This window comes from Saimiri boliviensis, chromosome 13 (assembly GCF_048565385.1).
Source record: "Saimiri boliviensis isolate mSaiBol1 chromosome 13, mSaiBol1.pri, whole genome shotgun sequence".
Taxonomy (NCBI): domain Eukaryota; kingdom Metazoa; phylum Chordata; class Mammalia; order Primates; family Cebidae; genus Saimiri; species Saimiri boliviensis.
The window spans coordinates 51,374,493-51,389,347 of NC_133461.1; the positions used below are offsets into that span (position 1 = coordinate 51,374,493).

The 14,855-nt window shown below is 37.5% G+C and overlaps 1 protein-coding gene across 1 annotated transcript in view; it reads right to left on the reverse strand.

Moving 5' to 3' along the window:
• The window catches only part of PSMA8 (proteasome 20S subunit alpha 8), a 58,311-nt gene that overhangs the window by 34,398 nt on the left and 9,058 nt on the right, over positions 1-14,855 (reverse strand). Inside the window, exons 3-4 of the mRNA XM_003924767.4 lie at positions 2,518-2,642; positions 987-1,109 (exon numbers count right to left, since the gene is read on the reverse strand). Of these exons, the coding sequence (XP_003924816.1) occupies positions 987-1,109; positions 2,518-2,642 (248 nt within the window). The remainder of the gene's footprint in view (positions 1-986; positions 1,110-2,517; positions 2,643-14,855) is intronic.

The following is a 14,855-nucleotide window of genomic DNA, read 5'->3' on the forward strand; positions in this document are numbered from 1 at the left end:
CTCCCAAGTATCTGGAACGATGGGTGTGTATTACCATGCCTGGCTAAGCCCTCTATTTTTGTATTGGATTTGAGTGTACCATTAAACAAAGTCATTACTGTAGTTGGGTGTCAAAACAAGAATAACAACTTATCCAGAAAACAAACTACATGCTAGAAATTATGTAGAGATCATTGCTACATACTAACACATGAGTATAGATTCACAGTTTAGGGTGCTCTGACTCTCCTAGAATGGAGAAGATGCATTATGTATTTCAGTAGAAATTTAAATGTCCATCTGATTCTTTGTTAAAAGCAGAAAGATTATTTCTATGTGAAGCAAGCATCTATATGGTACAATATTCATTTGGAATAATAAACAATAAATAGGAACTGTATATTTCTCTTACTTGACCATTTATAAACAGTTACTTTGGTCGCATCTTTTCAAAAGACCCTGTGCTCAAAAAACGAATGTGTTTCTTTTTTTTTTTTTTTTAAGACGGAGTTTCGCTCTTGTTGCCCAGGCTGGAGTGGAATGGCGCGATCTCGGCTCACCGCAACCTCTGCCTCCTGGGTTCAAGCAATTCTCCTGCCTCAGCCTCCTGAGTAGCTGGGATTACAGGCACACGCCACCATGCCCAGCTAATTTTTTGTATTTTTAGTAGAGACGGGGTTTCACCATGTTGACCAGGATGGTCTCGATCTCTTGACCTAGTGATCCACCCGCCTCGGCCTCCCAAAGTGCTGGGATTACAGGCTTGAGCCACCGCTCCCGGCCGATGTGTTTATCTAACCCAAATCACTGTAGTTTCTGACTAGCTGAATAGTTACATTTATAAAATTTGTACCAATATCAATATTTTAATGCAACTTAATTTTGTCATGTCTCTCAAAGCAATATAGTATTTACATTGAATATTTACTAAACTTCTTTTTAAGAGTCCTGTAGGCAGAATATTTACTAAACTTCTAAAAATATATATTGATAAATTCATGACTCACCTTCCAAGCATGATAAGTACCAGAAGGATCTGTCTGATATAATCTTGGGATACCATCATCATCAAAACCTACAATTAAGGCAGAAATACCAAAAGGTCTTCTTCCATTGCTTTGGGTATATTTCTGAAAAATAAAACATATTTTTAGAATAAAACTATTACTTATAAAATAAAAAAATTCTAATAATAAAGCATTGCTGTCCAAATGATCCACTTCCCTAAATTCTACATATATTAGTGATCTTTTTCCTGACCCTTCCTGGAGCAACCTCAACTCATGATGAAATTTAAAAAAATTATGCTATACAATAAAATCGTAAGTTTGTTTACATATAGTCTTAAAATCATTTTCTTGTTACTTTGTATACATTTGGTAATATAACTAGAATAAAATCTCTAATAGAGTAGAGAACTGTGCCATACATTTTGGTTCTCATTAAAGCTGATTTCAGTAAGCTGTGCTTTGGAAACATGTCCTCAGCTTACCTTGAGGGATGCTATAAATGTTCCTATTAATATCAAGTAGTCTTACTTGACACTATTATTATCAAGGACATTCTGTTCACTATATACTAGTTTATCTCTTCTTAAAAACCCCAATAAGACATTTCTCTCAGTCCTAATACAAGAAAGACTTTGTTTATCCTGAAGAAGAGCATGTTTTTTCCTCACAGACCATGAGTCTCTGGAAACCAATTGTATGTCTTTTTACTTTAGTGTCAGGAGACTTCCTGGAATTTGTGCTCTAAGGAGTAGAATTCACATTGAGACTGGTGCCTCAAAAGTCATGCAAAGAAGCATTCCTGACAGAAAGCTAAGGACTAATTTTTTTTTTTTTTTTTTTTTTTTAAGAAATGGGGTTTCACCATGTTGGCCAGGCTGGTCTCAAACTCCTGACCTCAGGGGATCCGCCCTCCCTGGCCACCCAAAGTGCTGGGATTACAGGTGTGAGCCACTACACCGGCCTAAGGACAAAATTTTCAGGCAACTTTACATAACTATAAATAATTCTGTGGCTGTTTATAACTGTATGTAACTCTGTGGCTTGAAATAGCTTTATGTCAGCCTTCTTCCTGGTCTTGCCTATGTAGCATATCTATTTTCTTATTTTTCAATTTTATTATATGTATTTTATATATATATATATAAAATAAATAAATATATATATATATATATTTATTTATTTTTAGGTTGGATGCTGTGGCTCATGCCTGTAATCCCAGCACTTTGGGAGGCTGAGGTAGGCAGATCGCTTGAGCTCGACCAGCCTGGGCAACTCAACCTCCAGAAGTATAGAAATCTCTTTAAAAGATCAGACTTACTGTTTTTTGAACTTGAATATAATTTCCAGAATTAATACTGATCAAGATTTCTGTGATTAAATCAATCTATTTTACTGGAATAAAAATATGAATATAAAGTGTGAGAAATAAGAAATTTAATAGATTTAAGAGACTAAATGGTTGGAGTAACTGTAGTACTTCTATGAAAAAGGAGAAAGCTTGACCAAGTATGTTAGAATATTAGCTTACCTGCTTTAAAGTTGCTATGAAGCGAGTTATATATTCCACAGTGACGGGGTCCTCAACTGTAAGCCTATGACTCTGGCACTCCACACGGGCTCTGTTTATTACTACTCTAGCATCAGCAGTAAGTCCTGTAAAAATTGTCAAAGTTTCACAAAAACATTTTTTACAATACATTTTTCCTTGTCAAATGGGTTTTAGCCACAATGAAATCTTTGTTATCCATTTTTTCTCAATACATGCTCATTTGAAAAGATTTGTAAATTAAAGTGTCATTTGTTCTACCTTCTGGTTTATTTTGAGATTTAAGTTGATGCATTCTTGTTTGTTTTTTACAGATGATATTTTAAAGAATAATAATTTAAACACTAATAGTAAACTGGATTTCTTCTTATGAAAACAAGAATATTACTTCTTTATCAAACATATACTCACTGAATTCAAACTACATTAACAAAACTGTGACAAGTCATGTCTCAGGTTTTTGTCTAAAACCAAGAGTTTGAAATGAAGAATGTTAAAATAGAAAACATTTGATTTTGCTCTTGCAATACCAAACTACCATGTGATAATTCTCAACATTTCTATAAGGAGATAGAATGTGTTTTTACTAAAAGAGTAAGAAACGGACCATGAACTTTAACTGATGCAATGGTTGCCAACATTTCTATTAAACTTCAGCATTTGACTTTTCTATGTACATTCTGTTTATTTCCCTACTCTCTTAATAGTAACTAAATTGCCAAGAAAGTGCATTCACAAAATCTTGGAAATGTAGTCATTTCTAACAAAATCGTCAGTCTTTTGCTGTCACAAATTCTTGTTTCCCTTCCATACCATTTTTAATCCTGTTTCTACAAAGCTGAAAGAATCTTCAGTCCCTGAAGATAGTTAATATGAATATGCTCTTAATAATCACTCATAGGTTAATTAGAAATTGTAATCAGATACTCAGTTAAATGAAGAGAAACTGATTATCCTCTTCTCATTGCAAATGTTATCTATGAGAAAGAAATGGCAAGAAACTGATTTAGTCTTTCCTATGTATGAAAATGTCACTCAATTTAAAATGTGATCAAACAGAAGATGTATTTCTCCTTAACAATGTAAACATCATCCAAGCCTGAGGAAACATAAAAGTAACATACTTAGAAAAGTAGTAATATAATTGATTCAAGGAAAAAAACAGTGATAAAGTATATAAACAACATAATTATGTGTATGTCCATTTTTAATAAGTAGCAATATTATTAATTGGCTAGCAGAGAACAAATTCTATTTTAACAAATTACATTTAAAATTTACATTTAATAAGTCAGGAGACTTCTTTAGGCCAGGTGTTTGAGACTAGCCTGAGCAATGCAGAGAGACCCCGTTTCTACAAAAAAATTAAAAAGTTAGCAGGGCATGATGGCATATACATATTATTAATTGGCTAGCAGAGAACAAATTCTATTTTAACAAATTACATTTAAAATTTACATTTAATAAGTCAGGAGACTTCTTTAGGCCAGGTGTTTGAGACTAGCCTGAGCAATGCAGAGAGACCCCGTTTCTACAAAAAAATTAAAAAGTTAGCAGGGCATGATGGCATATACCTGTAGTCCTAGCTACTTGGGAGACTGAGGCAGAGGGATTGCTTGAGCCCAGGAGTTTAAGGGTACAGTGAGCTATGATCATGCCACTGTACTCCTGCTGGGGATGAAAAAGTGAAAACTTGTCTCTAAAAAAAAAAATGGAATCAAATTAAAATTTACATTTATAATTACAATTTCGCTTTGGTTAAAAATAAGCAATCTACAGAAAAAATGAGTATTCAGTCTAGTATTCTTAAATACACACAGGTTGAGTATTCCTATGCTTGGGATCAGAGGTGTTTCAGATGTTTTTCCAGGTTTTGGAATGTTTGCATTATTCTTACTGGTTGGGCATCCCTAATCTGAAAATCAAAAATCCAAAAGGCTCCAATGAGCATTTCCACTGAGCATCATGTTGGTGCTCAAAAATTTTTAGATTTTGGAACATTTTGGATTTTCCAATTTGGGATGTTCAATCTGTACCACAATTTTATATTGAGAATACAATTATAATGTAAAATTTCTACTACTAAGTGGAATTCCATAAGGTTCATGAAATAATTTTTTTGCAGTCCAACTTATTTTTTCACCTGTACTTTTAATGTCATATTCAAGAAATCATTTCAAAATCTAATCTCATGAAGCTTTCCTACTATGCTTTATAGTTTCAGCTCTCATGTTTAGGACTTCCACTTGCTTTGAGTTAATTTTTATATATGATGTTAGGTAAAGGTCCTACTTCATTCTTTTTATGTGAATATTCAGTTTTCCCTGCACCATTTGTTTAAAAGATTGCCTTTTCCCCAGCTGAGTAGTCTTGGCATCCTTGATAAAAGTAATTTGACCATATCATATATGCAAGGATTTATTTCTAGGCTCTCTATTCAATTCCATTAATTATGTCATTCTTTATGCCAGTATGAAACTGTTTTGCTTACTGTATCTTTGTAATAGCTTTCAAAATCAAGACATGTGAGACTTTCAACTTTGCTCTTCTTTTTCAAAATTGTTTTGTCATTCCATACGAATAATTCTTTTTTATTCAAAAAATCATTGGAATTTTGCTAGGGATGACATTGAGTCTAAACTTCTTTGGATAATATTGACATGTTAACAATCCTATGTCTTCCAATCCATGAACGGGGGATATCTTTCCATTTGTGTCTTCTTCAATTACTTTCAGCAATGTTTTGCACTTTTCAGAGAACAAATCTTTCACCTCCCTAAATTCATTTCAAATAAGTATTTAATTCTTTTTGATGCTATGGCAAGTAGAATTGTTTTTCTTAATTTCCTTTCCTGATGGTTCATTGTTGGTATATAGAAATGATTTGGGGATTGATGTGATGACTTGTACCTTTAACACAACACTTTGGGAGGCTGAGATGGGAGGATCACTTGAGGCCCAGAGTTTGAGACCCGTCTGGGCAACATAGTGAGATCTTATCTCTACAAAAATAAAAATTAAAAAAATTGCCAGGTGCAGTGGCACAACCTGTAGTCCCAACTATTAAGGAGGCTGAAGTGGGACAACTGCTTGAGTCCAGGAGTTCAAGGCTGCAGGGACCAATGATAATGCCACTGTGCCTCAGGCTGAGTGATAGAGTGAGACCCTGTCTTTTTTTTTTTTTTTTTTTTTTTTTTTTTTGAGATGGAGTTTTGCTCTTATTGCACAGTCTGGAGTGCAATGGTGAGATCTTGGCTCACCACAACCTCCACCTCCTGGGTTCAAGCAATTCTCCTACCTCAGCCTCTCAAGTAGCTAGGACTTCAGGCATGTGCCACCATGCCCAGCTAATTTTGTATGTTTAGTAGAGACGGGGTTTCTCCATGTTGGTCAGGCCAGTCTCAAACTCCTGACCTCAGGTGATCTGCCCACCTCGGCCTCCCAAAGTGCTGGGATTACATGTATGAGCCACCACACCTGGACCCTGTCTCAAATTAAAAAGAAAAAGAAAGAAATTACTCGGGGGTGTTGATTTTGTGTCCTACAACTTTGCTCAGTTTATTATTTGTAATATTTTTGGTGGAATCTTTAGTTTTCTATATAAGATCATGTCTTCTGTGAACAGAGATTATTTTTCTTCCCTCTCAATTTGGATGGATGTCTTTATTTCTTTCTATTTTCTAACTGCTCTGGCTAAGACTTGCATTATTATGTTGAATAGCAGAGGCAAAAGTGGGCATCCTTATCTTGTTCCTGGTTCTAGAGGGAGAGCTTCCAATCTTTCACCACTGAGTATGATGTCAGCTGTGAATTTTTTGACATAGATAGCCTGAATTACGTTGTGGTGATTTTCTTTTACTTCTATTTTGTTGGGTGCCATTACCAAGAAAGAGTGTGAAATTTTGTTAAATACATTTTTCTGTATCACTGATGTAATTATGTGGTGTTTTTCTTTCCTTCTGTTAATGTGGTGTATTAAACTGATTGATCTTCATATGGTGAGCCATCCTTGCACTCCAAGAATAGATCCAAATTGGTCATGATGTATGACTCTTTTAATATTCTGAATTTGGTATGCTAGCAGTTGATTAAGGATTTTTGCTCACTGCTCATAGGAGATATTTGTCTATAGTTTTCTTTTCTTGTAATGTTTTTGGCTTTGGCATCATGTTAATGTTGGTTTCACAGAATGAGCTTGGAAGTATTTACACCTTCTTAATTTTTTTGAAGAGTTTGAGGAAGGACTGCTATTAATTCTTCTTTAAAATGTTTGGTAGAATTTACTAGCGAAGTTATTAGTCCTAGACTTTTCTTTGTTGGGAGATTTTTGTCTGGGTCTGGTCAGATTTTCTATTAATACATCTTATTGAGAAGGTAATTTTTGTTTCAAGGAATCTGTCCATGTACAGTTCTTCACAGTACTCCCTTAAAATTATTTTTAAGCATTAAAACAAAAATGTAAAACTGTAAAACTAGCACTAACGTCCCCTTCTTCATTTCTCATTTTACTTCAGTCTTCTTTTTTTCTTGATCAATCTAGCTAAAGGTTTATTAGTTTTTGTTGATCTTTTCAAAGAACCAACCCTTGATTTTTGTTATTCTTCTGTTTTTCTATTCTGTTATTTTTCTATGTTCTGATCTTTATTACTTCTTTTTCACAGATTTAATACTCAATATTTTGTAACAGTAGAAAGTAGCTGAAAACACTACATGCTAACAGACAATATGAAATACAATCTAGGGGAAGGGGTCATCAGGGATTTATCACTTCTTTCTACTAGCTTTAAACTTAATTTATTCTTATTTTCCTAGTTTTAAGGTATAAAGATAGGCTGTTGAACTGAGATATTTTTAATGTAGTATTTATGGCTAAAAATTTTCCTATTAGCACTACTTTCAATGCATTCCCTAAGTTTTGATATGTTGTCCTTTTATTTGCCTTTCTCTCAAGATTTCTGCTAATCTCCCTTGTGATTTTTTTCATTGCCCCATGGGTGATTTAGAAATATATTGTTTAACTTCCATGTGTTTGTGGATTTTCAAGTCTTCATTCTGCCATTAATCTCTAGTTCCATTCCATCATTTTGATAAAAAAAAAAAAAAAAACTCTGTATACTTTTAATCCTTTTTTTTCTTTCTTTTGTTTTTAGAGAGGGTGATACGGTTTGGATCTCTGTACCTACCCAAATATCATTTTCAACTGTAATCTCTGATGTTGGAGGTGGGGCCTGATGTAAGGTGATTAGATCATGGGTGTGGTTTCTCATGAGTAGCTTAGCACTATCCCCCAATACTGTTCTTGTGATAGAGTTCTAAGGAGATGTGGTTGTTTAAAAGTATTTGGCACCTCTCCCCTCTCTCTCTCTTCTTCCTGCTCTGGCCATGAGAGATGTCTCATTCCCCCTTTGCCTACTACCATGATTGAAATGTCTCTGAGGCCTCCCCAGAAGCAGAAGCTGCTATGCTTTCTGTACAGCCTGTAGAACTGTGAGCCACTTAAATATCTTTTTTAAAATTTTTTATTAATTTATTATTTATTTATTTGTTGTACTTTAGGTTCTGGGGTATATGCACAGATCATGCAGGATTGTTGCATAGGTACACACATGGTAATGTGGTTTGCTGCCTCCATCCCCGTCACCTACATCTGGCATTTCTCCCCATTTTATCCCTCCCTGACCTCCCCACCCATCTGCTGTCCCTCCCTTGGCACCCCCCAACAGACCCCAGTGTAATGCTCCCCTCCCTGTATCCATGTGTTCTCATTTTTCAATGCCTGTGAGTGAAAACATGTGGTGTTTGATTTTCTGTTCTTGTGTCAGTTTGCTGAGAATGATGGTTTCCAGATTCATCCATGTCCCTACAAAGGACAAAAACTCACAGCTTTTTGTGGCTGCATAGTATTCCATGGTGTATATGTACCACATTTTTCCCTGTCCAGTCTATCATCGATGGGCATTTGGGTTGGTTCCAGGTCTTTGCTATTGTAAACAGTGCTACTATGAACATATGTGTGCATGCGTCTTTATAATAGAATGATTTGTAATCCTTTGGGTATATACTTAGTAATGGGATTGCTGGGTCAAATGGAATTTCTATTTATAGGTCCCTGAGGAAGCGCCACACTGTCTTACATAATGGTTGAACCAGTTTACACTCTCACCAACAGTGTAGAGGTGTTCCTATTTCTCCACATCCTTTCTAGCATCTGTTGTCTCCAGATTTTTTAATGATCACCATTCTAACTGGCATGAGATAGCATCTCAATGTAGTTTTGATTTGTATTTCTCTATTGACCAGTGATGATAAGCATTTTTTCATATGTTTGTTGGCCTCATATATGTCTTCTTTTGAAAAGAGTCTGTTCATAATCCTTTGCCCACTTTTGAATGGGTTTGTTTGTATTTTTCTTGTAAATGTTTTAGTTCTTGGTAGATTCTGGATATTAGCCCTTTGTCAGATGGGTAGATTGCAAAGATTTTTTCCCATTCTGTTGGTTGCCGGTTCACTCTAATGATTGTTTCTTTTGCTGTACAGAAGCTCTGGACTTTAATTAGGTCCCATTTGTCTATTTTGGCTTTTGTTGCCAATGCTTTTGGTGTTTTAGTCATGAAGTCTTTGCCTATGCCTATGCCTGAATGGTTTTGCCTAGGTTTTCTTCTAGGGTTTTTATGGTGTTAGGTCTTATGTTTAAGTCTTTAATCTATTTGGAGTTAATTTTAGTGTAAGGTGTCAGGAAGGGGTCCAGTTTCTGCTTTCTGCACACTGCTAGCCAGTTTTCCCAACACCATTTATTATACAGGGACTCCTTTCCCCATTGCTTGATTTTGTCAGGTTTGTCAAAGATCAGATGATTGTGGATGTGTTGCATTGCCTCCAAGGCCTCTGCTCTGTTCCATTGGTCTATATTCTGATTGGTACCAGTACCATGTTGTTTTGATTACTGTAGCTTTGTAGTATAGTTTGAAATCAGGTAGCGTGATGCTCCTGGCTTTGTTCTTTTTGCTTAGGATTGTCTTGACTATGCAGGCTCTCATTTTGTTCCACATGAAGTTTGTGGTTTTTTCCAGTTCTGTCAAGAAGGTCATTGGTAGCTTGATGGGAATAGTGTTGAATCTATAAATTACTTTGGGCAGTATGGCTATTTTCACAATATTGATTCTTCCTAACCATGAACATGGAATGTTTCTCCATCTATTTGGGTCCTCTCTTATTTCGTTGAGCAGTGGTTTGTAGTTCTCCTTGAAAAGGTCCTTTACATCCTTTGTTAGTTGTATTTCTAGGTATTTTATTCTTTTTGTAGCAACTGTGAATGGGAGTTTGCTCATGATTTGGCTCTCTGTTAGACTGTTATTGGTGTATAGCAATGCTTGTGATTTTTGCACATTGATTTTGTATCCTGAGACTACTGAATTTGCTTATCAACTTGAGATTTTGGGCTGAGATGATAGGGTCTTCCAAATCTACAATCATGTCTCTGCAAATAGAGACAATTTGACTTCGTCTTTTCCTAATTGAATACCTTTTTTTTTTCTTGTCTAATTGCTCTGACTAGAACTTCCAATACTAGATTGAATAGGAGTGGTGAGAGAGGGCATCCTTGTCTAGTGCCAGATTTCAAATGGAATGCTTCCAGTTTTTGCCCATTCTGTGTGATATTGGCTGTAGGTTTGTCATAAATAGCTTTTATTATTTTGAGGTATGTTCCTTCGATACCTAGTCTATTGAGAGTTTTTAGCATAAAGAACTGTTGAATTTTGTCTAAGGCCTGCTCTGCATCTATTGAGATAATCGTGTGGTTTTTGTTTTGGTTCTGTTTATGTGGTGAATTACGTTTATAGATTTGCGTATGTTGAACCAGCTGTGCATCCCTGGAATGAAGCCTACTTGATCGTGATGGATAAGCTTTTTGATGTGTTGTTGTAATCGGTTTGCCAGTATTTTATTGAAGATTTTTGCATCTATGTTCATCATGGATATTGGCCTGAAGTTTTCTTTTTTTTGTTGAGTCTCTGCCGAGTTTTGGTTATCAGGATGATGTTGGTCTCATAAAATGATTTGGGAAGGATTCCCTCTTTTTGTATTGTTTGGAATAGTTTCAGAAGAAATGGTACCAGCTCCTCTTTGTATGTGTGGTAGAATTCAGCTGTCAACCCATCTAGACCTGGGCTTTTTTTGGTTGGTAGGCTATTAATTGCTGCCTCAACTTCAGTCCTTGTTATTGGTCTGTTCAAGATTTCAACTTCTTCCTGGTGTAGGCTTGGGAGGGTGCAAGTGTCCAGGAATTTATCCATTTCTTCCAGGTTTACTGGTTTATGTGCTTAGAGTTGTTTGTAATAATCTCTGATGACAGTTTGTATTTCTGTGGAGTCAGTGGTGATATTCCTTTATCATTTTTTATTGCATCCATTTGATTCTTCTCCCTTTTCTTTTTTATTAATCTGGCTAGTTGTCTATTTTGTTGATCTTTTCAAAAAACCAGCTCCTGGATTTATTGATTTTTTGAAGGATTTTTGTGTCTCTATTTCCTCCAGTTCTGCTCTGATCTTAGTTATTTCTTGTCTTTTGCTAACTTTTGAGTTTGTTTGATCTTGCTCCTCTAGCTCTTTCAATTTCGATGACAGGGTGTCAATTTTAGATCTTTTCTCACTTCTCTGGTGGGCATTTATTGCTATAAATTTCCCTCTGGACACTGCTATAAATGTGTCCCAGAGATTCTGGTATGTTGTATCTTTGTTCTGGTTGGTTTCAAAGAACATGCCTTCATTTTATTGTTTATCCAGTCAACATTCAGAAGCCTGTTGTTCAGTTTCCATGAGGTTGTGCAGTTCTGAGTTAGTTTCTTAATTCTGAGTTCCAATTTGATTGCTCTGTGGTCTGAGAGATTGTTTGTTATGATTTCCGTTCTTCTGCATTTGCTGAGGAATGATTTCCTTCCAATTATGTGGTCCATCTTAGAGTAGGTGCCATGCAGTGGTGAGAAGAATGTATATTCTCTGGATTTGGGGTAGAGATTTCTGTAGATGTTTATTAGGTCTTCTTGGTCCAGATCTGAGTTCAAGTCCTAGATATCTTGTTAATTTTCTGTCTCATTGATCTGTCTAATACTGACAGTGGAGTGTTAAAGTCTCCCACTATTATTGTGTAGGAGTCGAAGTCTCTTTGTAGGTCGTTAAGAATTTGCTTTTTAGGCCGGGCGCGGTGGCTCAAGCCTGTAATCCCAGCACTTTGGGAGGCCGAGGCGGGTGGATCACGAGGTCAAGAGTTCGAGACCATCCTGGTCGACATGGTGAAACCCTGTCTCTACTAAAAATACAAAAAATTAGTTGGGCATGGTGGCTCGTGCCTGTAATCCCACCTACTCAGGAGGCTGAGGCAGGAGAATTGCCTGAACCCAGGAGGCGGTGGTTGTGGTGAGCCGAGATAGCGCCATTGCACTCCAGCCTGGGTAACAAGAGCGAAACTCCATCTCAAAAAAAAAAAAAAAAAAAAAAGAATTTGCTTTTTGAACCTGGGTGCTCGTGTATTTGGTGCATATATATTTAGGATCATTAGTTCTTCTTGATGCGTTGATCCTTTTACCATTATGTAATACCCTTCTTTGTCTCTTTTGATCTTTGTTGGTTTAAAGTCTATTTTATCAGAGACTAGGATTGCAACTCCCTCTTTTTTTTTGCTCTCCATTTGCTTGATGAATCTTCCTCCATCCCTTTATTTTTAGCCTATGTGTGTCCTTGCATGTGAGATGGGTTTCCTGAATACAGTACACCAATGGGTTTTGACTTTTTATTCAATTTTCCAGTCTGTATCTTTTGATTGGGGCATTTAGTCCATTTACATTTAAGGTTAATATTGTTATGGGTGAATTTGATCATGTCATTTTGATGCTAGCTGGATGTTCTGCCTGTTAGTTGACACATTTTCTTCATTGTGTCAGTGCTCTTTACCATTTGGTACATTTTTGGAGTGGCAGGTACTGGTTGTTCCTCTCCTTGATTAGTGCTTCTTTCAGGAGCTCTTGTAAGGCAGGCCTGGTGGTGACAAAATCTCTCAGCAATTGCTTGTCCATAATGGATTTTCTTTCTCCTTTGCTTATGAAGATCAGTTTGGCTGGATATGAAATTCTAGGTTGAAAGTTCTTTCCTTTAAGGATGTTGAATATTGGCCCCCACTCTCTTCTGGCTTGTAGGGTTTCTGATGAGAGATCCGCTGTGAGTCTGATGGGCTTCCCTTTGCGGGTTACCCAACCTTTCTCTCTTGCTGCCCTTCGCATTTTTTCCTTCATTTCAACCCTGGTGAATCTGACGATTATGTGCCTTGGGGTTGCCCTTCTTGAGGAACATCTTTGTGTTGTTCTCTGTATTTCTTGGACTTGAATGGTGGCCTGCCTTGCTAGGTTGGGGAAGTTCTCCTGGATAACAGCCTGAAGAGTGTTTTCCAGCTTGGATTCATTTTCTCCATCACATTCAGGTACACCTAGCAAATGTAGACTAGGTCTTTTCACATAAGCTTATATTTCTTAGAGGCTTTGTTAATTTCTTTTCACTCTATTTTCTCTATTCTTGCCTTCTTATTTTATTTAATTGAGTTGATCTTCGATCTCTGACACCCTTTCTTCTGCTTGGTCAATTCAGCTATTGAAACTTGTGTATGGTTCGCAAAGTTCTTGTGCTGTGTTTTTCAGCTCCATCAAGTCATTTATATTCTTCTCTAAGCTGGTTATTCTAGCTAGCATCTCATCTAACCTTTTCTTCTAGGTTCTTAGTTTCTTTGCATTGGGTTAGCACATGTTCTTTTAGTTCTGAGAAGTTTGTTATTACCCACCTTCTGAAGCCTGTTTCCATCAATTCATCAGATTCATTCCCCATCCATCTTTGATCCCTAGCTGGTGAGGAGTTGTGATCCCTCAGAGGAGGAGAGGCATTCTGGTTTTTGGTGTTTTCACCTTTTTTGTGCTGGTTTTTTCCCATCTTAGTGGCTTTATCTACCTGTGGTCTTTGTAGTTGGTGACTTTTGGGTGGGGTCTCTGAGTGGACGTCCTTCTTGTTGATGATGAAGTTATTTCTTTCTTTTTCTTAGTTTTCCTTCTAACAGTCAGGCCCCTGTGCTGCAGGAGCACTGGAGGTCAACTCCAGACCCCACTTGCCTGGGGATCATGCTTGGGGACTACAGAACAGTAAGGGTTGCCACCAGTTTCTTCCTCTGCTATCCTTGTCCCAGAAGGGTACCCACCAGATGTCGGCCTGAGCTCTCCTTTATAAGGTGTCTCTTTGGGTAATGGGGGTCAGGGAGTTGCTTGAGGAGACAGTCTGTCCCTTATAGGAGATCAAGTGCTGTGCTGGGAGCTCCGTTGTTCCAGGCAGAGGTGCTGGGCAGATACCTTTAAGTCTGTTGCAGCTGAACTCATAACCACCTCTTTTCCCACGTGCTCTGTCTTAGGAAAGTCAGCTTTATTTATAAGTTCCTGACATGCTGCTGCCCTTTTTCATGGATGCCCTGCCCTGCACAGAGTAGTCTAGTCACAGTCTGCCAGCAGAGGTGTTGCTGTGCTGCCGCCAGCTCTGCCCAGCTACTGTGTGAACTGCCTCAGTATTGGCAGACTGCCTCGGTAATGGGGTATGTCCTTCCCCTCTCTGAGCTGGACTGTCCTGGGTCCAGCTGTGCTTGCTGCAAAACTCTCAATCCAGAGCGTTTCAGATTGATTGTTTTGTGGGGGTAGTGCCCACCAAGTCAGATCACCTGGCTCCCTGTCTCTGTCCCATCCTTTTCAATTCAATGGGCACTCTGTCTCCCAGGTGTTCCAGGCGCTAGTTGAAATGGCCACCCAGACTTATGTGAGTTTCTGTGCATCGACCTGGCTGAAAACTCAGTGTTGAAAACTCGTTGTGCTTTTGAGCCTGGGAATCTCCTGGTCTGTGGGCACTGAATATTTGTTTGGAAATGCAGTGAGCACTCCCCCTCTGCACTGTTCTTGCTGGGAATTGCACGCTGGAGCTGTTCCTAATCAGCCATCTTGGATCCTCTTCCAAATATCTTTTCTTTATAAGTTACCCCATCTCAGATATTTCTCTTTTTTTGTTGTTTATTTTTTTCAGGCATTTCTTTATAGTAATGCGAGAATGGACTAATACACAGGGTTTCATTCTGTTGCCTCAGCTGGAGTGCAGTGGTGCAGCTTCAATCTGCTGGTGTCAATGGATCTTTCCAGCTCTGCCTCCCAAGTAGCTGGGACTACAGGCACAAACCACCATGTCCAGCTAATTTTTGTATTTTTTTAGAGATGAGGTTTCACCATGTTGCTCTGACTGGTCCCAAAGTCC